General features: G+C 46.9%; 1 protein-coding gene across 6 annotated transcripts; it reads left to right on the forward strand.

Moving 5' to 3' along the window:
- On the forward strand, window positions 1-27721 carry OSCP1 (organic solute carrier partner 1). Of its 6 annotated transcripts, XM_030869135.3 has the most exons (12): window positions 79-216; window positions 2279-2351; window positions 5481-5510; window positions 9292-9446; window positions 13732-13899; window positions 14411-14491; window positions 21514-21617; window positions 22074-22202; window positions 22742-22811; window positions 24658-24797; window positions 25714-25777; window positions 26018-27413. In XM_030869135.3, exons 2-12 carry the CDS (start codon window positions 2324-2326, stop codon window positions 26132-26134), a joined length of 1086 nt encoding a protein of 361 aa, XP_030724995.1. In that variant the 5' UTR covers window positions 79-216; window positions 2279-2323; the 3' UTR covers window positions 26135-27413. The 6 variants fall into 6 exon arrangements, with proteins under 6 accessions (XP_030725018.1, XP_060163778.1, XP_060163766.1 ...); XM_030869158.3 differs by lacking the exon at window positions 2279-2351 and having other exon boundaries at window positions 1-216; window positions 26018-27414; XM_030869151.3 differs by lacking the exon at window positions 5481-5510 and having other exon boundaries at window positions 26018-27411.

Here is a 27721-nt window from a genome sequence, read left to right on the forward strand (position 1 = left end):
CGTGTTGCCTAGCAACCGGGCTTCGAGGATGCGTCTGACGGGCCTCCAGGCCTCTGGCTACCAAACCTCCGGGCTCTGTACCAGCTGCGTTCGCTTCCGACACCATGTCGGTGCGGACGCTACCGCTGCTCTTCTTGAACCTGGGTGGGGAGATGCTTTACATCCTGGATCAGCGGCTGCGAGCCCAGAACATCCCGGGAGACAAGGCCCGAAAAGGTGAGAGGGACCAGGCCCGCACAGCCAGCCCCCGCCCCCGCTCTCGCAGCTAGAGCTCCCCAGCCAGGCCCCTTTACAGACTGACCAACACCCCTGCACCCTGCTCTCTCGTAGCCATGGACCTCTTTCACAACCCACAGCTCCATCCAGGCAGAGCTCTCATGAGCAAAGTCCCCAAAAGATAGTTTCACCGCGGAGGGATTTAATACCCCCGTTGGATATTATTAAGGAACCTGACCCCCCCCCCCCGCCATTTACTCATCCCCTTAAATTGGAGATGATTTCCCAATCTCTCTTGACAACCGGTCCCTCCCAAATGTGGGAGTCCCAGTGGCCCACCACCTGGCGACACACTCTGCTAGTCCGAGCATCTTCTTTCCCCCCAGGGAAGCTTCTGAGCCTCCATTCCTCTGTGTGGTATCCTCCTTCATAAACTGGAGGCCAGTCTTGCTAAGTTCAGAAGCTATTTCTCGAAAGGTGAGGTTCTGAAGTAACATAGATAAATAAGAAAATAGAAGACAAGTTGTAAATCTTTTCCCTTCACAATTGTTTGGAGAGAATGCAATTGTGGAAGTAATGATATGAGAGCTTCTAAAGTGCAAAATGTGCCTCCCGTGCACAGCACATCTAACCCCAGAGGAATGTCCACCCAGAACTCTCTGCCACCCCTTTTCTCTCCCTTTTTCCCCCTCTTCCCAACCAACAACTGTTTTCACCAAGTTTCCTGGATTAACTATGAAGGAGATATTATATTTCAAGGTAGAGGAAGAAAAGTTGGTACAAAGGTAACTGACATAGCCGCTGGTTAAAACATTTATTCTATCCAACAGTTTCTGTATGCTCTATTGATGTTAAACATACAAATTCAGATGTTAAGCATATATATTCAGATATTCACTACTGTATCTGTGCAACTGAGTCCAAGTCCATGCATAAAGAGATAAAAGAACTCCCTATAGCATACCTCCTCCATTCATTCTGTACGCTGCTGCCAGTGAGCTTTCTAAACTGCAAATCCTTCCACACTTCCTGCTACTTGAAACCCTTTGTCAGCTTTCCACTGCTCTCTGGATGGAAGCCAAGTCCTTGGCAGGACATTTCAGGGCCCTTCCTGATCTGACCTCTGTCCACCTCTGCAGTCCCACCTTTCACCACTGCCTGCCTCCTACTGTGTATCTTAATACCAAACTGCTTGTAGGTCTCCATTTAAAGCATGTTCATTCGTGTTTGCATGCTAGTAATTCCCATTCTACCCCACACCTCCCATTTCCATGCTAGTTATCCCCTTGCATCCTGCATTATTCAGCTTAAGAACCATCTCCCTCTCATCTCCGCATGGGAAAGGGCCTGTGCATACTCCCATAGCACCCCAGTGTGTCCCTCTCTACCTTATCGCTGGCCACATTATACTGAAATGGTCTGTATATGCGTCTGTCTCCCCCATGTGATTGTCTTATTCATCTTTGTATTCCAGCACCTAGCATAATGCCTGCAACAGAATAAATCAGTGCTTGGTAAATGTTTGTTGAACTGCTGTTTTGTATGACATTGCCATTTCTTCCTCAAAAGGGTTCTGTTTTCCTTGGCGCTATGTTATGTGATTTCATCTGGGCTATTGGCACTAGTGAGCTGACAGGTAGTTCTTGGACTGGTAGTCTACATCTTGGAAGGCAGTGTAAATTAGCAATTAAGAGCATGCTCTCTGGAGTCATACAGATATGGGTCCCAATTCCAATTTTGCCATTTAACTAGTTGTGCGACCTTGGAGTGTAACCTCTATAAGCCTGTTTCTTTCTCCATAAAAGGGGAATAATAATATGCACTTTACAATGAATTTGTAACGATCGAATGAGGTCATGTATTTAACACGTTTAACCCAATGAGTAGCAGGTGCAGTCTTTCAGGAGGCAGTCTGGGCAAGACCCTGTGAATACTAGGGGACTGGCTTCCTTTGTGTTCAGGAGCTGCAGTCCTTCTGGGTTTGCTAGATACAGCTTCAGGGAGTTTCAGCCACCTTTCATAATTCACCTTCACTCATTCCTTCCACTCATTCCTTCCACAGTTGGGTTGAGTGTCAGATGCCATGTGAGATGCTGGGTGGAGCCTGATGCAGCCCTTCTGCACATTCACTGGAGGTAGGGCTTTTGATCAGTCTGTCCAGTAACTGATTCTAAACCTGGGGGATATGTCTTCCTAATACAACAACAACAAACATTTTTTTTAATTTATTTATTTTATTTTTTTGACTGCATTGGGGCTTCGTTGCTGCACGCGGGCTTTCTCTAGTTGCGGCGAGCGGGGGCTACTCTTCATTGCAGTGCGCGGGCTTCTAATTGCGGTGGCTTCTCGTTGCAGAGCACGGGCTCTAGGTGCATGGGCTCAGTAGTTGTGGCACACGGGCTCTAGAGCGCAGGCTCAGTAGTTGTGGCACACAGGCTTAGTTGCTCCACGGCATGTGGGATCTTCCCGGACCAGGGCTCGAACCGGTGTCCCCTGCATTGGCAGGCGGATTCTTAACCACTGCGCCACGAGGGAAGCCCCAAAAAACATTTATTAAGCACTTACCATGTACCATAGACGTCTCTGAACACCTTAATCCCCACAACTATCTTATCATATAGGTAATAGTCCTGTCCCCATTTTACAGATGGAGAAAGTAGGCTAATTTGCCCAAGGTTACATAGCTGGTAAGAGGAAGAGTAAAGGATTTAAACCCAGGTCATCGGACTCCAGAGCTCATACTCTTCACCCGTATCCTTAACTGCTGCCCTGTACTTCCATACCCGAGGGGACTGTGTCAGAATCTTTGAGGGGGGAGTGGGGTAGGGAGGGGACTGGAAGATTGGGAGGAGACAGAGAGGTTTGAAAAAAAAATACAGTATAACCACTGATTTTGTAAAAGAAATGACAGAAAGTAGTTAGTTGATGAGGACCTGCAGAAGACAGAGCGAGAAAGCAGGGCAGAGAGTGCGGGATTCAAAACATCGAGAAACACTCATCTCTTCCACCACTTAGAGTTGGCGTAGCTGCAGGAGCAGGGGCCTCTGTGACAAATGCCCCTGCACAGAGGCCTATAAAACACCAGACACGGTAAACTAGTCCTCATTGAAGCTTTGAATGGAAATCGTATTTCTTCTAGATGTTTTCACTGCCTTATACAACTAATTGGTCTCCTGGAGGCCATCCTGCTCCCACAAGGCCAGTGCAGATCTTGCAGTTCTTCCCCACAGTGCAGCCTCTAGTTTAGAATTCAACAGAAAGGAAGTGCTCTCTCTGTGGGGCAACTTTTGAGTGTTGCATATTGAATGCGGTCCCATGTTTAAGCAATTGCGAGAATAATAAAAGCTGCCTTCGCCTCACTCCCACCCTCTTAAAGATACTCATCAGTAAGACCCTCTTACGTTTTGTCTACGTTCCTCAGCTGACAAGGGGAAACTGAGGCATGGGGCCATGAAGTGATTTTCCCAAGATGCGCAGATCACAGCGTAGTACTGAGCAACCGAATGCCGTGAGGTTCTGTTTTTATTTTTCTAGTTCCAGTTTAACAGGCAGCTCTGGATATCCTTGGGCCTACCTCCCACTCCAAATATAAGTAAAGTGGAATTGTCACAAACAAGTCGTCTGGAGAAATAATAGAAAAACAGGGCATCCTTTACCTTCCCCGATCCTCAGGAGGAAGTGGGCCAGGAGCACACAGCACGACAGAGACCTCTGCTGGAGCTGATTGTCACTGCCTGCGGGAGTGCCTGGTAGCCCTGGGCATGTGTTAGCCAGTTCTGTTTTGTCAGCAGCAGGTAATCACTGTCCCTTAGGGTAGGTGAGCCCCTGGCAGCCCCTCTGTTCCCAAACACACCTTCAGGAGGGTTGCAGCTCTATCTCTCTGAATTCCCACGAGCCTATCAGGCAAGACCGCCTGTAAAATAAATGCCACGAAATGATAGAAGATGCGGACATTGTGCCAAAGAAGCCAGCATCTGCTTTAAGAAGGCCAGACTCTTGGTGCTGCTTCCCCAGTGTTTTCTCTCCTAAACCCTGTGACTCTTGTGGGAGAAAGATGATGAATTTTCCCAGCGGAGTCTGACATTGCAATGGGAACCCTTTGCAGTTAGTTAGGACATGGCACTGGCTGTGCTTTCAGGCCAATCTCTTCGAAGCTGTTAGTATTGTGTACTGAAGGCACATATATGCTTTGCTTATAACCTCAGAAATCACCTCTCAAACAATCTAGTGCAAATGTTTCCAAACTACACCAAAATACAAAATGTTTTTGAAATGTGGATGTGTGTGGAGCTCTGTTTATCTGTGGGTGGTTTCTCTAGATTGTAATCTCTCCCAAAAAATTAAGGAAAAAAAAAATCACCATCCTTTATGGGTGGTGTCCAAAGTTCTGCAGTAGAGAAAGCAGAATTAGGAGAGAAGCCAGCTAAGTGCCTGATGTGTCTGTTTCATCCCCACAACAACCCTACAAGGTAGGTGCAGTTATCATCCCCCTTTCACAGATGAAGAAACTGAGGTTAAACAAGCTGTTTGAAGTTATCTAGCTAGTAAGTGGTAGAGCCAGGTCTCAACCCATAAAGGGTCTTGATTCTCACAGGTTTCTCTAGCCAAGTACATTTCTCCTTATTTGGTCTCTTCTTGGCATCTCCCTGACTACCTTTGTCCTCAGGAGCTTTCTGTACATCGTTATTTCCCTCTTTTTACATGGAAGTCACGCCTCTCTCTATAAAAAGTAAATCAGAAACAAATAGACTTTTTTCCCTATTAATTCACATTTCAAGTTTTTTTAATTTGAGCAGTTCTGTCTGTACTCTAGAAAGCAAAATCTTACAGTAATAAGAAAATCTGGTTGTGAAGAAAGAAGATCCTTTCTCTCCCTGTTCTTGGGGTTATTCTTCCTTGTGGAAGTTAGTGTTTTTAAAAGCCTTGTATTGAATGATGTGTATTTTCAGAGTGTTAGAGGGGATGACTTCTTGAGCCTTTCAAGATAAACCCCAGGGTAGCTAGTCCTCCTGAGCTTCCTCTCCTCCTAAGCCACCCTCTGTAAGATAACAGCCCCCCTAGGGCTTTTTTGGAACTTGTTGTTTAACCATCATCCTTTTTAAGAGTTTCAAATGGAAGGCAGAGCATTTGCATTAAACGTTAATGCAAACATGAAAACTAAAGTTTCATAAGCCAGGTAACTGGAATTGGTATTTTTAAAGCCTCATTGAAAATAACGTTCTTGCTTCATGAACTGGTGTTTTCTTTTTATATGCTTCATGTAGATGAATGGACAGAGGTGGACAGAAAACGAGGTATGCTATTTCGGGGCTGCATGTATTCAGTCTGCATCCACAGGTTCACCCAGTCCTTCATCAGCGGGGCTTAAAGTGGGACCACTCTAAATATTTCCAAATAAAAGAATAGGTGTGAGTTTCTCTTTAGCTGAGACATCGGTTATACATTTGAATCTTTTACTTAACTAAATACAGAGTGGAAGATGAAAACCAAGGAAACATTGGCCAAAGGACCGTATTGCACCTGAGGTATTTGTCCCTTTTCATCAGTTCCAAGCTTTGCAAGGATAGCTGGAGCAGTAGCTATATTTCTGGATAGACTGTCCTATTTAGTCATCCTTAAAACAATTCTGTGATAGCATCGTGTAGCCTAAGAGCTGTTCTGCTTAGCACACGGAGATATCTGTTGAACAACCGAGAAAAATGGAAGCCTATTGCTGCATGGCCGCTGGGATTGCGCGCAGAAGGCATGACGCGCACGCACTATGGCCTTATCATGCCAAATCTTCAGTTTCCTCTTCACCTACAACTAGCAGCAAACCTGAAAAAGCTGTCTATTCCTCAGAATAAAACCTTAGCCTTTCTCACCTTTAACTGTCACAAATATCTTCCATCATTTGACATTTGGGTATAGTTTATGCACGTCATAGCCAACGTCCTCGATATTTTAAGTGCTCTCCCCGCACCAAGTATGCTGAGGAGATAATGTATATAATATTTAAGAGCACAAGCATTAAAATCAAACAACCCCATTCTAATTTCAAGTCCACCGTCTGCTGTGTCATCTTGGACTTTAATCTTTCTAAGACTCAGTTTTCCCCCTTGACAGAATTGGATAATAATTCAGAGCTGTCCTGGGGTTTAAATGAGATAATGCATGGAAAGTTCTAAGCCCAGTACTTGGAACATAATAAGGCTTCAAAACATGGTAATCATCCAGAAGTAGTAGCTTCTCTGTTTTACCCTTGGTTCCAAGTTGTATGTTCCCATAAACAATAAAATTTACAGCAGAGGTAGCTGATAAAAACTCAGTTGCTTTCATCAAGAGAATTATTTCATCAGCCCAGGCTCGAAGAAAAGCCCAATCGAAGTGGTTGATACTCTTTTATGATATTTCACAACCATCTTTCACCACTTCTCTTGAGCAATTTTTGGCCCACCTCTTGATGCACGGCAGAAGCATGGATTTTGAAGACTCTTCATGTAAGTAATTGAATCACTGGAATTTATCTTAACTTAAGCGTCCAAAAATAATAAGCAGAACCTGACTTCATAATCTGACCCCGGTATTAGAAGCCTGTTATGTGAAGAACTCAGTTGTTGACCCTTCCAGTGAACCTGTGAAAAACCACCCCACTCCCTGGCTTTAGTCTCCTGATGAAATCTGGCTGCTAGCACATTCCTGCCTCATGAAAGTATGCAGAGCTCGCGAGAGTGCCAGAAACCAACACCGGCACCAACTGACAGATCGGGTTAAAACTATTTCTCAGGTTTAACTTGAATACGGTGCGGGCTGCTACTCTTGGGCAAGGACAAAGTTTACTTCCTCTTTGTGCCCTGCTGTTCATCTCAGTGTCTGGTACTCAGCAGGCCCACGTCAACCAAGTGCCAGGTGAAGCACACTGTGAGATATAAGCATGTTAATTTGTGCCCCCAAAGAATTAAGTGAAAGGTGGGCACTCTGGGTGCCCGGGCCCAACAGTAAAACTGCCATTTCCTCTTGGGGACATTTGTGTTCAGTGCTCTGCCCACAGGGACAGGGCCTGTTGTGCTCTCTTTCCAGCAGGAGAACTTTCTGGAAGTTCTCTTGCAAGGAGCCATGGTGATACATAGCTTGTTCACTTCCCCCCGGGGGAAAGGCTTCATTTTGCTTTTTACTTTGCCAGAGTGGCTAACAGTCACCTTGGGATTGTCTTTCCTTTAGAGCTGATTTATTTGAGTCTAAGCTAATTTCCTAGGTTCTGCTAAAGGCTCAAAGACCCTAGGGACATATTTCAGCCCCTAGGGGAATGGGAGCTCTTTGTAAGCGTGAACATAATCAGAGCTGGTGTGATTCTTTAACTTGAATTCTTCCTCTTTGGCACTCCTCCCTGGCCTACATACACCTATGGAAAATTCTTCAGATTCTCTCCTCTGAGGCTTTATACGTGTCTTTCCATTTGTAGCTATTTCCTTGCAAATTCTACATGTTATATAGGCTGTGGTAAGAAAAATGTCAGAAAGCCCAATTTATTGCAGGTCCTTGCTTGGTTAGGTCAAAGGCAAAAGGCTGTGCTTGAGGCAAACCCAGAAGAGTTCATCTGTCTCTAGGGAGACAATGGGGAAATGTTAGTGCACACCGAGGGTAAGCTGCCCCGGGTTGGAACTGTCCAGTGTGAGGGATGCCCTGTGTTGGTAATGGATGTGATTCTTCCTCACTAATGGGATGGAGTATAGAGTAAAATCCAAAGGTCAAGTGTGAGTTCAACACTTCTGGATGGAGTCAGAGTCAGTTCGTTCTTTTGTGTCTTGTGGGGGGAGTGGGGAGGGAGGTGTTTCCCTTCCCCCTCTCCCCTCTCTCTGTAGCCCTTCCATTTAAGATTTAAGTACGACTAGCCCTCAGCTCCCCGCTTCTCCCCAAAACTGCCCTTTGAGATACTTTAAAATGCTGGCCTGAGCCCTCAGTGTACGTCTCTCAGTTACTTACAGGTTGAGAGGGTGCCCGAAATCATGACCTTGCCTTCACTCTCTAAGATACAAGGCCACAGCCAGTCACCTGGTGTGTCCTCTGTGTGGCAAGAGAAAGAGGCGTCTGTATCTTTCAGCAATAATCACCCATGTTTGATAATTGATTTTGTATAATTATGTTAAGTAACAAGTTTTCTTTCAAATTTTAATTACTATGAATGTATAGTCTCAGCATCCATATACCCTCACCTTTAGGCAGGAATATATCTGGCTTAATTAAGAATAATCTGTGTTCAACCATACCCATTCTTATTTCTTGCACCAAAGGGTTTTCCTAGCCCTCAACTAATGTTATTTGAGTAGCACAAAATATCTAAATGAATGAGTGAATGAAAAACTAGAATTGTAGAAACTTTGGTGTGCACATGCCTTAGGACCTTTTATTCTCACCGTATGGACATTTTCCATCTGAACAACAGTATGAGACATATCACTACAGTATAATATCAATATTATAAATCATATATAGAAATTAAGGCATCCTAAAATGTTTATCTAAAGTACACATCTTATAGAAACATTAGAAAAGTTTTAATCTCTAACCAGTGTGTAGACTTGTCTATTTTTGTAAACTGTTTTGCAAAACAAAAAAGAGTCAATTACCATTAGAGGTCCCATTTTTATAAAATTTAATTTTAAGTAAAAATGTTATAAACTTGCTAAACAAACAAAACAGCATGATGCTGTTTATCATTTTAAGGTAGAGCTCTCATCGAAAAGAATCTTTTTTAAAGATTCTAATAGGAATCTATTTTAAAGAAAGAAGAAACTTATCCCCTATCACCAAGTGAGATAATGTATGTAAAAGTGGTTTGTAACCGTTGAAGCACAGCGTATTTGTACATTGTCACATGTGTGTTTGCCCTGAGATGTTCTCATAAAGCACTCCTGACCCTGCTTTCTACTGGGACACCTGTGTGGTTTCTCCCCAGGGAGCAGATCTCACCAAACACATCCACATCCCCACCCTACATAGGCCCAGCTCCTCCATTCCATTCATACACAGGGAGCATTTCCTGAATAAAGCTTCCGCCAGTACCTTGTTCAGCTGCATCTTCTCTTGTCTCTACAGTTCTGAATGACATCATCTCAACCATGTTCAATCGAAAGTTTATGGAGGAATTGTTCAAACCCCAAGAGCTCTACTCCAAAAAGGCCCTGAGGACAGTCTACGACCGCCTGGCTCACGCCTCCATCATGAGACTAAACCAGGCCAGCATGGATAAGGTGAGCAGACAGCTGCCTCTGTCCCCTGGGCTGCATTTCTTGTGGACGATCACAGACTGGAATCAAATGAGATGACGTATGCAGTGGTGCCCGGCAAAAGACAGGCACATGTAAACATGGGTTGTTCTTGAGTTTCAAGTGGGGAAGGACCTCAGAAGTCATCTGCACCAACCCCTGTGTTGTTTATTCCATTGTGTCACCCAAAGAGTGTGCTGATTTGCATGTCCATGTTTAGGAACACCTTAACCCAATACAAGCACCCAACCCTAAAAGCTTTAATTCTGCTTCTTCCTTAACAAAGCTCAGCTCTGCAAACCAGGCATTTTTTTTTAAAGCAAATTCAAAACTGCTCAGTCTTTATGGGGTTGGTCAGAAAGTTCGTTGGGGTTTTTCCCAAAGATGTTACGGAAGATGTAAAGATGTAAGATGTTACGGAAAAACCCAAACGAACTTTTTGGCCAACCCAATATTTATAATATATACATATCTGTTTCTTTGCGAAACCAATTTTTGGGTACTCTGATTTTAAAAGGAATAGTTCCAAATAAATAATGGCAGAGAATAGATAAATCTCCTGTTCATAAGAATTCCAAACACTTATATAGATACTCTGCCCTCAGGAATAGAGAGCATAACTCCCCACTGCTTGAATGTGGCTGCACTTGGTGACTTCCTTCCAAAGAAGACAGTATGGAAAGGAGGGGGAAAACAGCTAACTTCTCAGTGGAAAAACATGGCAAATATTACCTCAACCAGGTGATAACATCAACAGTGATAAGCCATGTGGTGGTACCCTGATATGATGTGATGAGGATAACACTTTGACTCTGTGATCTTCCTCCCAAAAACCCACAACCCCAGGCTGATCATGAAAAACACATCAGACAAATACCATTCGGGGGTCATGTTACAAAATACCTGACCAGTCGTCAAAGCTGTCAAGGCCACCAAAAACAAGGAAAGCCAGAGAAACTGCCACAGCCAAAAGGAGCCTAAGGAGACATGATGACTAAATACAATGTGTGATCCTGGAACGGAAATAAGGCACTAGGGTAAACTAATAAAATCTGAATAATACATGGACTTCAGTTAGTTTTTAAAATAATGACAATAGTAATTCCTTTTCAAGTCCCTTCATTATGTGAATTTTTATAAATCATGAGGACTGACAGTGGGTGCTAGGTGTGCAAAAATCAGCACTGTCTCATTGCTGGTACCTGGAAACCTCAGAGAGACAGACTGCCTTTAACTATGCCCTCTTACCTTCTGCCACTTACCTTTAGAAAGTTACTTGCTTTCCCTGAGCCTCCGTTTTCTCATCTATAAAATGGGGATAATAATAGCTACTTCATCAGTTAGTGGGAAGATTAAGTGAGAAACGTAGATAATAATGACACAAGAAGGCCTGGCACATAGATGTTCGATAAATGTTCGGTATCTTCTCTTCTCTGCTTGTTCCTCTCCCTCTGCCTTTAAGAAAGTTTAGGTTTCCACTGAGAAAGGACACAGAACTTGGAATAAAAAACCCTGGGGTCAAGTCTTCTTTCTACCAATAGCTTTGAGACGCAATTGACTGAATAACTCATCTGAACTTTCACTTCTTCATCCTATACCTGTTTTTATCCTTTATTCCTAGCACAGTGCCCTGTACACAACAGGTATTTAATGTTTTTTGGTTTTTATAAATTTATTTATTTGTTTATTTATGGGTGCGCTGGGTCTTCGTTGCTGCGTGCGGGCTTTCTCTAGATGCTGCGTGTGGCCTTTCTCTAGATGCGGCGAGCAGGGGCTCCTCTTCGTTGCGGTGTGCAGGCTTCTCACTGCGGTGGCTTCTCTTGTTGCAGAGCACAGGCTCTAGGCGCACAGGCTTCAGTAGTTGTGGCTCACGGGCTTAGTTGGTCCGCGGCATGTGGGATCTTCCTGGACCAGGGATCGAACCCATGTCCCCTGCATTGGCAGGTGGATTCTTAACCAGTGCACCACCAGGGACGTCCCAGGTACTTAATGTTTGATGATGATGATGGAGAGTCTTAAATCTACATCTCCAGTATCAGACACACCTGCGTGTGTGCGCACGCGCGCGCGCGCACACACACACACGCACGCACGCACGCACACACGCGCACACACGCACACACGCACGCACGCGCACACGCGCACACGCACACACACGCACGCACGCACACACACACACGCACACACCAGGCTGCTCCTGCCGTATGCCACCTTCTGAGCGAGATGTTCATCTGCATGTTGGAGAAAGGGGATCGTGTAGAGGGTTCTAGCACGTGCTTCAGGATCTGACCGTCTTTAGTTTCAAATCTCACCCTACTACTAAGTACCAGCTATGTGAAATTAGCAAGCTTCTTCATTTTTAAACTTGGGATAATACGTACCTCATAGAGTTCTTGTGAAATTAAAGGGGATCAGTTGAGGCCATGCATATCCACGTGCTCGCACAGCACCCAGGTGGCTGTAGTTTAATTCCCAAGCCCACCTCAGATGTGTCCATACCTTCTCTCCCAAACTCCCCTGCCTCTGTCGTAGCATCATGTATCTCCCAGGCACTAAGTTGGAAATGCTGTGGTCCTTTTGGACAGCGCTCAGATCGTCTCCTGAATCCAGTCAGGCGAGCACCATGTACTGACAGCTTTCCTCCTGAGGGTCACATGCTCTTCTTTTCCCTTCCTTATCCATCCCCACCATCTTTATTCCAGGCCTTCCATCTGGGTCACTCCAACAAAATTTTTTTCATTCATACAATCAGTAGATGTTATTGCCACCCTCTTAGGAGCCAGGCACCAGCTAATCCTCCCCACTCCAGTCTCTCCCTTCTCTCGCATCTCATCATGGCCAGAGTCACCAATCTCACTTAATTACTACTTTTATCACATCAGCACAGAGCATTTCAGTAGCCCCCTAATTCCTACCACATCTAGTCTAAATTATCTTGTCCATCTTTCTAAAACCTCTAATACTCCAACCTTGCCGTAGCCACCTTTATTTCCCACCACCCCGAACACAAACCATCCCCTCCAGTCAGGCTGCTCTGCTCTTTCTCCCAGGAAAATAGCATGGCTATGGCTGCCTCCAGACCCTCACGCATGCTGTTCCCCTCCACTAGAGTGCCTTTCCCCTCCCTCAGCCAGCTGGAACCTTGCCTTGAGTCTGTAGCAGGCCCAGTTCTTCCACAAAGCCTATCGTGACCACTTTGGTCCTCACCAGTGTCTCACCTCTGATCTTCACGGGTGGTCATACCATACTTGGGGCTTGTTGATCTCTTACTAAGTTTCATTTTTCATCTCATACAGTCGTGGAACTTCATTCTTGCCACTTTCACATGTGTTTTCTCATTTACTCCTCTCAGCTGTTCTGTTGGGAAATTAGGGAGTATTTTTTTTAATATTTATTTATTTATTTGGCTGTATTGGGTCTTAGTTGCGGCATGTAGGATCTTCGTTGCAGCACGCGGGCTTCTCTCTAGTTGTGGCTCTAGAGCGCACGAGCTCAGCAGTTGCGGTGCACGGGCTCCAGAGCGTGCGGGCTCAGTAGTTGCAGTGTCTGGGCTCTCTGGTTGTGGCGTGCAGGCTCCAGAGCACACGGGCTCGGTAGTTGCAGCACATGGGCTCTCTAGTTGTGACGCACAGGCTCCAGAGCGCACGGGCTCAGTAGTTGTGGCACACAGGCTCAGTAGTTGTGGCGCACGAGCTCTCTAGTTGTGGCACATGGGCTCTAGAGTGCACGGACTCAGTAGATCTGGCGTGCAGGCTTAGTTGCCCCGTGGCATGTGGGATCTTAGTTCCCCAACCAGGGATCAAACCCGTGTCCTCTGCATTGGACTCCAGGGGAGTCCCAGGAATATTTTTTACGCATGAGAAAACTCAGGCTTAGAGAGGCGAAGAGACTTGGCCGGGGCCATCCAACAAGTCAGCAGCAAGGAGGGCTTGAATTTGGGTTTTCATTCTCCACGTCCAGCACCTTGTCCAGGGCCCCCCAGCTGCCCGTACTGTTTCACGTGTGGTCCATCAACAATACATGTAAGCTGGCCAGAAATCCTGGTTTGCCCAGGAATATCCTGGTTTACTCCTGTTGTCCCAGCTTAATTATTACTATCACCCCTTTTTACTCTCAACAGTGTCTTGGTTTGAGTGATGACTAGATATGGTCACTGAGCTGCATGATAAGCCCAGAATTGGTTTCCGGTAAGTGCCGCCTGAATCATCGTTTGAGGTTCTGATGTCTGCCTTTATGGTCCTATTTCTTTTATTCATGTATGGGTTGGCAGCTCTATGACCTGATGACAATGGCTTTCAAATATCAAGTATTGCTGTGTCCTCGTCCCAAGGATGTGTTGCTGGTCACTTTCAATCATTTAGATGCCATCAAGGGATTCATCCGAGACTCCCCAACCATCCTGCATCAAGTGGATGAGACTTTCCAGCAGCTGACTGAAGTAAGCGTATCGTCAGTTTATCACCTCTCAGCCCCAATACTCGTTCTCATTCCTCTGTTAAGGACAGGCAGATTCTATGACAAAGAGAACAGGGTGAGGAATGACAAAACCTGCCTCTCCCAGAAAACTCTCAAAATCTACAGGTATCCGTTTTGGAAACACAAGAGACATTATCATCTTATACCCTCTCACTGTTGCCTTCATAATTGGGGAAGCAATGAAACAGAGCATAGCTGTTCTCCCCTAACTTTTCTGAAGGGGAGTTGGTGGTGGATGTTCTATAGAATCTTGGGGAACGGGGGAGGTAAAGTGCACGCTGCTCGGTGTGCCACCGTGGGGCTTGTCCCTCAGGCGAGGGTGCAGTGCTGGCCCTCCTGCCCCGCCTGCCCAGCAGCTGAGTCCTCTCCTTGCTCTCTGGCTCCCATCCCTGGGCACCCACCCACCCCCGCCTGTCCGCACTTTCCATCTCACTTCTGAAAGTGGAATGCCTCTATCTGCTTTGCCTCCGCAGATATACGGGGGTCTCTCTGCGGGGGAGTTCCAGCTGATCCGGCAGACGCTCCTTATCTTCTTCCAGGACCTGCACATCAGGGTGAGTGAGTCGGCGGCCTGGGAGCACCCTGCCGCTGCTGTCCTGGGGAGACAGGGTGCAAGTCTTCAGGGCAGATAAGGCTGGGATTCTGCCCAGTTAGCAACATCCTCGGTGTTTGGCTCCATGCTCATAGCAAATCTCAGCAGTTTTTCAATGGACCAAGGAAGAGAGTGATGCCACCATTCCCTCCCAGTTACCTTATGTGTTTCTTTAAAATGTGGCTTCTTCCCTTGCTTTCCCAGGCCACCAGCCTGATCTCAATTCCAAAACCTTTTCTCAAGCCTTTATCATCTTGACTTCTCCAGTGTCTGAGCTGTCAGGAGGCTGCCCTCCTGCTGCATGAAACTGTCGCCTTTCATGGAGTTTCCTGGCACCATACCGTCCTGGCCTTCCCTTACCTCTCCCATCTCTCTGTCTTTCACTCTTTCCTCCCCCTCCTGCTGTCTCCAAACCTTCCCCCTTCTGCCTCTACCCACCCCCTGCTCGTGAGGAATCGCTTTCCTCCCCACTTTGGCTGCCGACTGACCCTTCCACCTATGACTCCTACATCTAACCTCTACCCAACCCTTGCCCCAGCCCTGCCGTCCAGACCCACATCTCCACCCGCTTGGGGAGACACTCCCCCATGCCCACAACCTAATGTCTGTAGCTAAACTAGTCTCCACAATTCAAGTCCTGCCCAACTTCCGGTTTCTTTTCAGGGCGCCACCATTCCCTCACTCGCTCGGCTCAGAACCAGAGCATCACACCTTTGATTTCCCTTCTCTGATCTTCTAATTGCTTCTATGGCCCATCGAGTCTGCCTTTTCACTCTCCACGCCCTCCTTTCCACTCCTGTCGCCACCAGCCCAGCTCAGGCCTTCATACTTCTTGTTGGCTCTCGCCTCCCAGTTGACCCTGCCTCCTCCAGACAGTTCCACACCCTAACTTTGAAAAACACATTTCTGAGCTTCTGAATTTGGGGCCTGTCTCTCTGGCACAGGACTTTGTTCCTTCCCAGAATTTAACACGCTGGTATGGGAGGGTGGGTGATACAGCAAAATGAGCCCAGGCTCGGGAGTCAGGCACTCCTGTGCTTGAGTTCCACCTACAGCGCAGCTCCATGACCTTGGGCAAGTTACTTCCCTGGCGCCTTAGTTTCGTCATCTGAAAAGTGGAAATGATAGTACCTAATTTAGGGTTTTTCAGGAGGATTAAGTGAACCATCACATGTAATATATATGTATTTGCTTGTATATATATGTATACACTATAGAATGCTTCTGGAAGGATGTACAGGAAACTGGTCACAGTGGTTGGCTCCTGGGAGTGGGGAACTGCATGGAGAACAGGGATACAAGAGAGACTGACTTTCCCTCGTGTACCCTTTGAACCTTTTTTCTTCTTTTTTTTTTTTGGCCGTGCCACACGGCTTGTGGGATCTTAGTTCCCCGGCCAGGGATCGAACCTGTGCCCCCTGCATTGGAAGCACAGAGTTCTAACCACTGGACCGCCAGGGAATTCCCACCCTTTGAACCTGTTAAATTTTGTATATGTGCATGTGTAACATATTCACAAAATAAAATTCAAAAAAAGAAGAAATAGAATATGCTTAGAACCTGATTGTTATTTCCCTCCTGTGGACAGGGAAAGACAAATAGATTTCAACGCTGAGGCCAATTTTATTTTTAACCCCCATGAATAATTTCATTTGCTATGGATGGAGCAATAATAACATCAATATAAATTAAGATCTGTAATAGTCACCAATTAAAATTAAAAATATGAAAGTACAAATAAGATTAAGTTTCACATTGCTTTAAATATTAAAAACTCTGCATCATATGGTTGTCAAGACTGCATATTTGGACATTAGTTTATGGACTGTAGTAATATAAGCAGCCTATTGATTTCTCGGTTCTGGCAAGATAAAATTCGTTATGATAAAAAGACTTTCCTAATAATAAGCCTATAACAAAATCATTAAAATATATTAAACCACAAAATACATTAAGCTTTAATTGCTAAATGGGCAGGCAATGAAACATCAGAATGTTCATCAAGAGAAATCGGAATCACATATCCTGACGTTACTCAGCCACTGGTCTGTAACATCCGGCTGCTTTTCCAAATCTGGTCTTTAATGGTATTTCTGCTCAGCTGCAAGTTATGATTGCCTATACAGATTCTCTCTGTGCTCAAAACAACCTTCATAGCTTTTAGATTTTGTTAGCAAAACTAATTAAATCAAGAAAACACAGCTCCGAAAACTCCCTTGCTCATTGTTTAACCAAAGCAAATGCAAGACTCCTCACCCTCATGTCCAAAGCTTTCTGTGATATCACAAAACAACGTGAAGTGGGCTGACCTGTGCCCCAGGCCCCAGAGGCTGCACGAAGACCGATTCCATTTGGAGTCGTGAGCAGTTATGTACAACCATCTCCAGTCCCAACCCCCTTCAGCTCTCCAGAGCCCCTCCAGAGTTGCCTCCTAAAAGGTGGGCCCTCAGGTCACCCACCCCGTTCCGAATGCTCCTTCCCACACGTGCGTCTTCTATCATGGACTTTCTTCCTGCACTCCCCCTCTTCCAGTTGTTGGAAAACAACTCCATCTTCGCCTCTTCACAGCATGGTCCTTACACCTCCACTCCATTATCCACTCCACCTGGAAACAGTTCATCCCTGGAAAACTAGGCCGTCTAACAAATACACCAGGCAGTTTTCAGTCCTGAGATACAGAAGTGAACGAGGCAGAGGCCCTGCCCTGAGGAGGTTCCGTGCTAGTAGGTAGAGACAAGGGGGACACGTAAATCGTGTTATGGCTCTGATAACTCTTAGGAAGGTGGCCATATACAGTAAAGTTATAGAAGGCAACTGGGACAGGATGTTGCCTTAGACCAGCACTGTCCAACAGAGCTTCCTGTCGGTGATGGAAATGTTCTGTATCTGTGCTATCCAATATGAGAGCCACTAGCCACATGTGGTTGTTGAGTACTTGAAATATAGCTAGTTCAACAGAGAAACTGAATTACTGATTTAATTTAAATTTAAATAGTCATGCTTAACTGGTAGCTACCATTACTGGACGGTACATCCGTAGACGATAGAGGCAAGGACAGCCTTTCTGAGGACAGATATTTCAGTTGAGAGTGTAATAACAAAGATCTCAGGGGAGAGCATCTAACCTGAAGGGACAGCTGGTTCAAACGCCATTAGGTAGGAAAAAGCATGATATGCTCCTTGGACAGAGCGAAAGCCAATGAGGATGGAGCATATCTAGGCAGGGGTGATATTTAAAATAAAGTTAACCACCTGTGCAGCATGGGCACTAACTAATCAGAAGAGATGCCAGTCATGAATAAACTGGTACCTACCTACCAGTTGACTTAGCTTTAGACCCTAGTAAAGGAGTTTATTATAAGAGTAAAACAGAGGTCTGGAGCATCTTAAGGTGAGTGGTAACATGACTTGTGTCTGGAAGATGAATTAAATGGGACAAGGGTACAGGTAGGACAGCGGTTACAAAATCTAGGTAAAAATGAAAGCACTGGGATTAGGTGCCAGCAGTGGAGACACATATGGAATATACCTTCGGGGCAGGGCCAGTAAGATTTACTAAGAGATTAGATGTGGGGAATGAGGGGAAGAAGAAGAAAGAGAAACTCCTAAGTGGCTGGTGCCGTTTTTCTGAGTGGGGGAAGGGCTGAAGGGAAGTGTATTTGAGTAGAAAAAATAATCAATTCTATTTAAATTGGATTTGCTCTCCCAGTAGCAGAGTCAAGTAGGTAGTTGAATACCTAATCCTGGAGCTCAGAGGAGAGCGCCAAGCTGGAGACATAAATGTGGGAATCCTCAGCGTACAGCAGAGAGACGGTGTGCGAAGTCTTCTGGCCACCTGAAGGAGGCCGGTCATTCTCCCTCATCCATAGGCAGGATGTGAGAAGCAGAGTCAGTCATTCCGCCAGCTTCTCCCCCTCACCTTCCGATCATTATTTTCCTGCCCTCACAAACTTAGCCCTCCTCTTGTAAGGCCAGTCCAGCAACCATTACACCATCCAAAGCCCTGCACTCATCCCTCACTGCTGAAACCGACTGCCAAGCCACTCACCCACATTCACCAAGCATTTACATCCCTGGCTCACTTCCTCTTGGCCACCTGACTCCTACCATCGTCCTGTGGAATGTGGGTGCTCATGGAGATGTCTCATCCAGCACTCCAGCCCCACAGCTCCGTGACCTTCATTCCCTCTTTCCATAGGAAACGTGGGTCCTGGCTTCAGGACCTCATCAGAGAAGGGCAAGTGCACTAAGTACCTTGGGTATGTTTGGTTCTGACCCAGAAGAGTGTGAAGAGAGAGGACACAACGTGGGCCATGGCCACCTCTACCCAAGAGCATCAGGGAGTCTTCATAGAGGATCCAATAGCTTTTAAAAGAAATAGGTTTGGGGGCCCTGGCAGTCCAATGGTTAGGACTCCATGCTTCCACTGCAGTGGGCTCGGATTTGATCCCTGGTCGGGGAACTAAGATCCCACAAGCCATGTGGTGTGGCCACAAAAAGAAAGAACAAAAGAAAAGAAATAGGTTTGCACCAGGACCATGGGAAAACAGGAGGAGGGGTTAAGAGGACACCATCTCAGTAAAGGCACAGGCATGTAACCACCTGGTGTAATTGGCGCGGGGGGCCGGCTGCAAGCAATCGAGTATGGCGAGAACACAGGGTTCAGGGAGGAGCGTGGCTGCGGAGAGGAGCAAGGGTCAACTGGACATTATCTGCCAGGCAGCAGAGAGCCAGCGAAGCAGGAGAGGGACACGGTCAGATAGGAGTTTAGAAGAGTCTCTCTAACAGCAAAGTGGAGGATGGATGAAACACAGAGGAGAGCGGAGGCAGGGAGACCAGTGTGGAGGCCAGGCTGGAGGTGATGAAGGTCTGCACTAGGGAGCAGGGTAGAGAGGAGGGGCCAGACACAGAAGTGATCACCAGGTGGGCAGGGCTTGGCCACTGAAGGGCCATGGGAAGGTGGTGGGCAGGGAACTCAGACTGCTGACTTGGTGACCTGATGGTGTCATTCACTGGGATCAGGTTAGGGAAGACAGCTTGAGCCCTGTTCTGAGCAGGGTGAATTGGAGGTGCATCCCATGGAACCCATAGGTGGACACGTTTAATAGGCAATGGGGTAGATGGGTCAGATGCCCGGGGGGGAAGACGGAGTGGAAGCTCCAGATCTGGGAGCCATCAGCGCAGAGGTGAATACTGGCACGTGGGTGTAGATGAGATCACCTCGGAATAAAAAGGGTGGAGTGAGAGGAACAGGGCACGGGAGAGTCACCCCTACAGCTGAGGGCCAGCAGAGGGGCTGGGCAAGCAGGCAGACCCCAAAGTCCCATCCAGCCAAGGACAGATTCTCAGGTCAACACACTTAAATTTGTACATTTCAGATCTATGATATAGTCAACCCTGTTAGAATTAGCTAACAGAGAGTCCAGTACCTACATATGGTCTCACTTCTCTCTCAAAATTTTCCTTCTCCATGCTTATATTCATATCCCTTGGTCACAGAATCTCAAGGTTAAGAATTCCTTAAAGCCAAACCTTCCAACCAACCCAGTGTACACATTTTCCCCAAAACATGCCTTGTGCCTGCCCATCTCTGCTTCTGAAGTGTCTTCACACCCACCTTCCTCCTCCAGGCCCAGCTCCAAACCCGCAGTTGCACCTACCCACCCCCTCTGCCTGTGGTCATTCTCCTCAGTGGGCTCATCTGCATATTCCATTCAGCATATCGTGTTTTATAGTGTCGTCGTTTTTCCATTCTATGCTGTGCCCTGTGCCCAATTAGACTGTGATACTGAGAATATTAGTTAGCTCTTATTGAGCACTTACTATGTGTCAGGCTCTGTGATGAGTGCTTTTTGTTCATCATCTGACATAGTGGTCAACTAACCCATTGAATAGGTTCTGTTATTATCCCCAGTTTACCAAAGAGAAAGGTGGTGTAACTTACCAAAAAACCCCGAGCCAAGGAGAGGCCCAGCTGAGCTGTGAGCCTGGGCAGTCTAACGTCGGCAGGCCCGACCGCCAGCATACAAATCCTTACCACTTGGCGCTTTCACTGCCTTGCATGCAACAGATGTTTATTCTTGATGATATTACTAATGTAATCTTGTAGAATTTTAGAGTTTCAAGGGACCTTCAAATGTATCTCACTTTACAGATGAGGAAGCTAAGCTCCAATAAAACTGATTTATTTATTTATTCATTTATTTTTTGGCGGTGCTGCACAGCTTGCGGGATCTTAGTTCCCCGACCAGGGATTGAACCCAGACCACAGCAGTGAAAGCACCGAGTCCTAACCACTGGACAGCCAGGGAAGTCCCCAATAAAATTGATTAACTGCTACAATCTTGATGGGATTTAACCTGCCCAAGACCTGAATACAGAGCGCACAAAGCAAGGGGTAGAAGTAAGCATCACGTGGGGTTTTCAGGCACAGAGGAGACCTTCAGACTCTAATGCCAGCTGGATCCACCGGTCCAGCACATAGCTGAGAGCTTGGCGTCAGAAACACCAGGGCTTGAATCCTCAGCCCTGCCCCTTATGAGCTGGCTGGCCTAGAGGAAGTGTCTTAACCTCTGAACCACCAATTCCTCATCTGTAAAACGGAGATAATGAGGTTCTTATAGCTCAAGCCTCACAGCTGTATGGAAAGTTTGCAAGGAACCAAGGAATGGGTGTGGAATTTGGAGTCAACCTTGGTTTTGAATCCTGGTCCTGTCTCTTTTTGTTCTCTTTGGGCGAGTCATTTCACTCTGTGAACCTCAGCCTCCTCATTAAGGCAGGGGGGTAGCACTACTCACCTGGAAGATTTGATGTGTGGCGCCAAAGAAGTTCTGTGTAAAAACACTACACCTCTGCAGGTGTTAGTTACGGTGAGTTTTTCTCTCTCAGGTAGCATTCTTAAGCCATTACACACTTTCCATCCTCAGAATGCATATGTCTATGGAAATATACCAAGAAAAATGACAATAAGTATTTTTTTTCCAGGTGTCCATATTTCTAAAGGACAAAGTTCAGAATTCCAACGGTCGCTTTGTGTTGCCAGTGTCTGGGCCTCTTCCCTGGGGAACCAAAGTTCCCGGACTCATCAGGTAAATTCTCAACAGTAATTGTCAGACCAATGTTTGGGGTGCTGGGAAACCAGTATGTGGGCCACCACGTAGAATGTAGCCCTGCTGGGGCCCCTCCTTTTCTTCAGTTGAGCACAGCAGTGAGGAGGTGAGGTTTAATCCCAGCTTGTCACCTCGCAGACACTTGAAACAAACCACCCAGTTCTCCAGGATTTATTTCTTCATCTATTGAACGTTTACTGTGAGGATGAATAAGATAATACTGTAATGCTCCAAAGTGCTACACAGCACCCGGCACATAACATGTACTCAATAAATATTATTAGTAGTAGTATATTACTATCATTATATCAACCAGCATCTTTTTCTTGAAGCAGTGCGTGAATTCCCTTTGGTCCCATAGTACCAAGATTAAAGAAGCCTCCGGGACTCTCCAAGCTTGGAGAACACGTCATCACGTCCTATTTTGTATTGTAGGACGTTCAACAACAAAGGCGAAGAAGTGAGGAAGGTAGAATTCAAGCACGGCGGGAGCTATGTCGCTGCCCCCAAAGAAGGGTCTTTTGAACTCTATGGAGACCGAGTCCTGAAACTGGGAACTAATATGTAAGCAAATTCCTCCTTCCCCAAATGAATTCAAGTCCAACGGAGGTCCCTTCACTTAAAAAACCAGCTTGACTTCTGCTGTGAAAAATCCCTGCTGACAATTGGAGGAATTTCCCCTTAGATATACAGCATGCAGAGCCCCAATGTTTCCAAAGGGCACCTCAGATTTCCCAACGTAAGGTAACTTAACAAGTTGAAAAGATAAATAATGTTAAATAGCCATGCAAGAGAGCTAGCCAAAACCTTTGTTGCAGTGGCGATCCAAAAGGGCCTGGCCTTCACGTACCGATCATGTTTTTTCAGTGATACACATTATTTTGCCAGAGAAAAAATTTCCACACAGCTTCCCAGATATTTTGTTTGGGGAAGAAGCAAAATTTGAGTGGTTGACACCCACTTAGTTGTATTCTGTATTCCCAGCACCTTTCTGGACACTTTTTAATGCCTCAAAATAAAAACTATGCACTATATTTACGAGTTAGAAGGAAGTCAGGGTAAAAGGGCTGGACAATGTTTTTGTGGTTTTCTGTTGCCACCAGGTACAGTGTGAACCGGCCCGTGGAAACCCATATGTCTGGAGCATCAGAGAACTTAGCTGCACAGACACAGGTAAGCTTCTGCCTCCCTTGTTTACCTTCATAGCTTATTTCTAGATACAAGGGTCTGGACGGGGAGAGAGAGGGATCTCTAGATTTCAGAGCTGGCCAACATTTCCCTCATTGTTTGCAATCTTCTCCATTCCGCCTTACCAGTACACAGGTTTTTTGTTTTTAAATTGTATTTGTTTATTTATTTATTTATGGCTGCGTTGGGTCTTCATTGCTGTGCACGGGCTTTCTCTAGTTGCAGCGAGCGGGGGCTACTCTTCATTGAGGCGCATGGGCTTCTCATTGCGGTGGCTTCTCTTGTTGTGGAGCACGGGCTCTAGGCACATGGACTTCAGTAGCTGCGGCACGTGGGCTCAGTAGTTGTGGCTCACGGGCTCTAGAGCGCAGGCTCAGTAGTTGTGGCGCACGGGCTTAGTTGCTCCGCAGCATGTGGGATCTTCCTGGACCAGGGCTCAAACCCGTGACCCCTGCATTGGCAGGCGGATTCTTAACCACTGTACCACCAGGGAAGTCCCCATCACACAGGTTTTTAATTACAGTTTCTCATGGAGACTTCCAGTGATCTGACTAATTAGGTAATTTTAAACTTGGCTCCCACCATAATTAAGCAGGAACCACACACCAGGACATGTGAAATAGCATTGTACCGGTGTCACGAGGTCTGTGGTTGCTGAGTTTAGCACTTGTGTGTATTCTGATCCTTAAAACATCCCTTTTCAATGCTTTCCTGTGTAATGATGCGGAAGCTAAGTTGAAAATGGGGTTTTTGCTTCTCTGAATTCTGTTGTACAAATTTTCACTGAACTAGCTACCAGCTAGCTATAGGACAAATCATGGAATATTCAGTCATTCTGTAAACATTTACTGAACTACGTCTATGGGCTGGGTTCCCAGGACACAGAGCTGGCTTAGATGTGGTCCCATCCTGAAGGGGCTTATAAAGACGGTGATGGAACAAATAACTACAACACGGCGGAAGACGAAAGACGCTCGCTGAGCATTCTGAGTAAAGAGCTGTGTCAGAACACATGTCCTGTGGGGGGGGGGGCGGGGAGCGGGGGACAGGGAACAAGAAGGCTTTTCAGCGGAGGAGACATTCAAGCGAGGCTGTAGAGTGAAGAAGATACTAAATAGCCCAGAGGGAGAAACAGGCATACAAACCCAGGTGACAGCATGAGCAAAGGTACCCAGAGGCACAGTGCTGGGGGAAGCGGGGAGGCAGCGTCTCTCCCACATGGCTAGATCATAACGTGATAGCAGCAGTGGTCAGAGATTCGCCTGGGCAGGGACATGGGGCCTGATTCAAGAGGCAAAGCAGCGAAAGGCTGGGTTAGAGAGAGCCGGTTAGGAGGAGGGGGGAAGGCTGCAGTGGGACCAGGCAGTGTGAGTGGAAGCCACAGGACGGAAGGGATTCGGTGGGGGGACAGGGGGAGGGACTGTGCACGGGCACCACCTGAGCGCAGTGTGGTCACTCCCGTGGAATGAGTGCCCTTGGACCTGGAGCCTCCTACTTGTAAAGGCTGGGGGAACTAGATTGCCTGAAGGAGAAGCAACGTTCTCCTTCAAGGAGGAAGGTAATTTGAGGAGAATGGGGGTCCCTGGGGCCTTCCCCTCATCTTGAGATTCTCTGGTTTGTGCCTTGTTAGAGTGCCTCTGCCTCTGACAGAGGTTATTTCTCTCTTGGTTAAACCTGTTTTCTATGTTTCATTTGGACCCAGTCCTTCCCAGAAGTAATTTAAACTGTTATCGTTTTGCCTTGTTATATAATACCACCCCAGGGCTCTGGGGTCTCAGCAGAAAATGTGATCTCCTTCATGTGGCTAAAAATCATGAAATTGTTCCTGCAGGAAAGCATTGCTCCAAACCCTCTTGCTAAAGAAGAGCTGAATCTCTTGGCCAGGCTGATAGGAGGCATGGAGATTAAGAAACCCAGTGGCCCTGAGCCAGGATTCCGGTTGAATCTCTTCACCACTGACGAAGAGGAAGAGTATGTTTTCAGCCTGTTTCTTTAAAGACCTATATAAAAATCCTAAGTGTGATAAGAACCGAAAAATGACTGTTATAAACCAATGACACTTATAAACACAGATGTAAAGACCACAAATGAAATCCCAGCAAACTCAATAACCTAGTTAAAGAAGAATCCACCAGTATTAAATAGCCTGAACTTTGTGGATTCATTCAAAAAACAGTTCTAATGTTTCATTTAGCAAAGTACAACTCAATGAGAGAATTGGAAGTCAAGATAATCACGTGAACAAAAGACTGGTAAACCGGAAGGAGGTCGGAGCATGATATCTTTGGGATCAGTCTCCCCCGGAACCAATAGTGGTGGCAATTCACTGAGACTGACACAGCGCTCTCCAGTTTACAGAGCGCCTCTGCCTTCGTGACCTCATGTGATGCTCCTCACAACCGAATATTTGGGGTGGGGTTGCCTTCTATTTCCCTCTCCCCTGAAGCGGCAGGTGCTGTGGTACGTGTGGGGACCCGCAGATGGAGCGGAAGACCTGGGACCTGTCCTCAGGCACCCCCAGTGTCGTAGGAGCACGAACACGTGCACAAGTCACTCGAGCGCCATGTCATAAACACTCCAGTGGGGGACACGGCGACTGACTTTGCGCCCGCGGATTGAAGGAGTTGGCAACCGAGCTGGGTCTTGGAGTTTGCCAAGCAGAGGAAGGGGAAAAACGTTCTTGGCAGTAGTACGTGCAAAGGCACAGAGACATAAAAGGACTTCTTGGAGTGTGGGGTGCCCTGGTTGGGGACAGGGTAGAAAGTGGAATGGAAAGGGCAGAAGCTGAGGCAGAAAAAATAGGTTGCCAAATTATCAAGGGCCAGTTTGCCACACTAGCAGGGAGAAAACCCTAACCTTTGACCCATTTCTCTACCATCTTGTGCAGACAGGCAGCGCTAACCAGGCCAGAAGAGTTATTCTATGAAGTTATCAACATCCAAGCTACTCAGGTGTGTGCAGGAGATTACACAAGTCAAATCTTATTCCCCTCCTCATCTTATAATAACATTGAACTTCAAAGGCCCTCCCTTCTCCTCTCTAATCCGCACGTAATGTAGTCCCTATTCTGACAAACAGGTGAGGAACTGAAATGCGTCACAGTGGTGGGAAAATTAACTACCAACTGCACAAAGAGGCCATGGTGCCCACACATCCTCCTCATTCCCTTCCACCTCTCATTTCTCTCACAGGACCAGCAGACGAACGAAGAGCTGGCTCGGATCATGGGGGAGTTTGAGATCTTGGACCAGCCAAGGCGGAGCGCCAGCAAGGGCGATGACCTGCTTGCCATGATGGATGAGTTATAGCTGTGCTGACCAGGCACGACCCTCCCCCTGCGGAGAGGCTGCTTGATGAGGACCCTGGGGGACGTCCCCAGGGAGCCAAATGATGCTGCTAGTTTTCTACTAAGTGAAGCCCTTCCTTACCTCTTGTTCCTGTTCATGTCCTAATGAACTGTGCGGGTCTCCCTCAGGGAGCACAGTCTCTGGAAGGCACACACACATTCATATTTTCAGCAAAATATATTCTGGCTTTTAAACTGGACCTTTCCCATGTTCTTGCTAGTTTTATGGCAATCAAAGCATCCGGAGCCACAGGGTCACGCCTGAGAGTCAGGAAGAGGGCGCTCCTGTTGCCGTTTTCATTACAGCTTTGCCCGGGGGACCTACCGCTCACAGTTGCCTGTGAATCATCACAAAACTTCGGAGCTTTCCCGGATGTATTCTGCCTTGTGAGTTTGACGTAAGTGGAAAAGGCAGTTGCCTCAAGCAGTCGGGGCCCAGTTTATACAGCCCTCCTCTCCCTGGCACACTGCGAACTGTCACCTCAGAGGCAGAGGAAGCAAGGCCGTGACGGGGAAGCCTCAGGCAGGCCCCGCGCAGAGCGTGTGGGTGTCTGTGGTTCTCCGCACGTCTCTCTATCCATATGTAGTGTGGACTTATCCCATATGGAAATGCGTACCAAGGAAACAGTTGGCTTTTTAAGAATGATACGTCCTCCTTACCCCCAGAGTCTTCCTCTGCCACTTAGTGTTCTTGCCTTCTAAAGACACCCAGCATGATGTGTCATGACATGTGTCTCCTCTGCTTCGCCATTAGCGGCCAAGCAGAGCCTTAAGTTTGATGTACGGGAGGTGCACACGGTGCACCACTTTCCCATCCGTGCACCAGATGAGTGACTTAATTGGGCTCCATGAGAACTGTCTCAGGCCAGGGCTGCCCCGATTGCTTCAGGAAGGAGGGTCAGCCCTCCACCTCGTATTCATCCTGAATTGAGTAACTAACTGGCGGGCTCGGGATCAGCCAATATCCAGAGGCCAAGGTACATTCAGTCCCGTGGAAGCAAATATCCAGGACGGCAGACGGTAGGAGAGAAACTGAGCTGAGCTGCTCATTGCCTGAGATTGAGCCACAGCCACCAGGACCACTCGGGACCCTGGCACCTCAGCAAGAGTTGAGGCGAACGTATTTCTGGAATGCAAGGGTGCCTGTGCTTTAGCTTACCCAAGGCATAGGGTTTGGATACAGAAGGGTAACTCGCCCAATAAAGTTGCTTCCTACCCATGAAAGTGACTCTTTCTTACCCACCAAAGCCCCCAAAAGGTCCGCTGAGGAGGAGAAGCACACCGTGCTGGGTAAGCTACTTCTTACAGGCTTACCAGGTGCCTTCAAACTGTTTTAGTCTCTTTTAAGCAATCTGGCCACCGGTTGGGGTGGCCTGACTGGATGACAAGTGAAGGGGAAGGCTCTGTCTTAGGTCTGGCTGCCACCGCACTGCCACAAACCTGAACTTCACTGTCTGCTCCAAGCTTGTCCTGGGGCCTTGGAGGTGGGCCACGGGCTGCTGAGAAGCAGCCTCCTGCCTCCACCTATCCCAGAGCCGTGCTGATGATT

Source organism: Globicephala melas, chromosome 1 (assembly GCF_963455315.2).
Source record: "Globicephala melas chromosome 1, mGloMel1.2, whole genome shotgun sequence".
NCBI classification, from domain to species: domain Eukaryota; kingdom Metazoa; phylum Chordata; class Mammalia; order Artiodactyla; family Delphinidae; genus Globicephala; species Globicephala melas.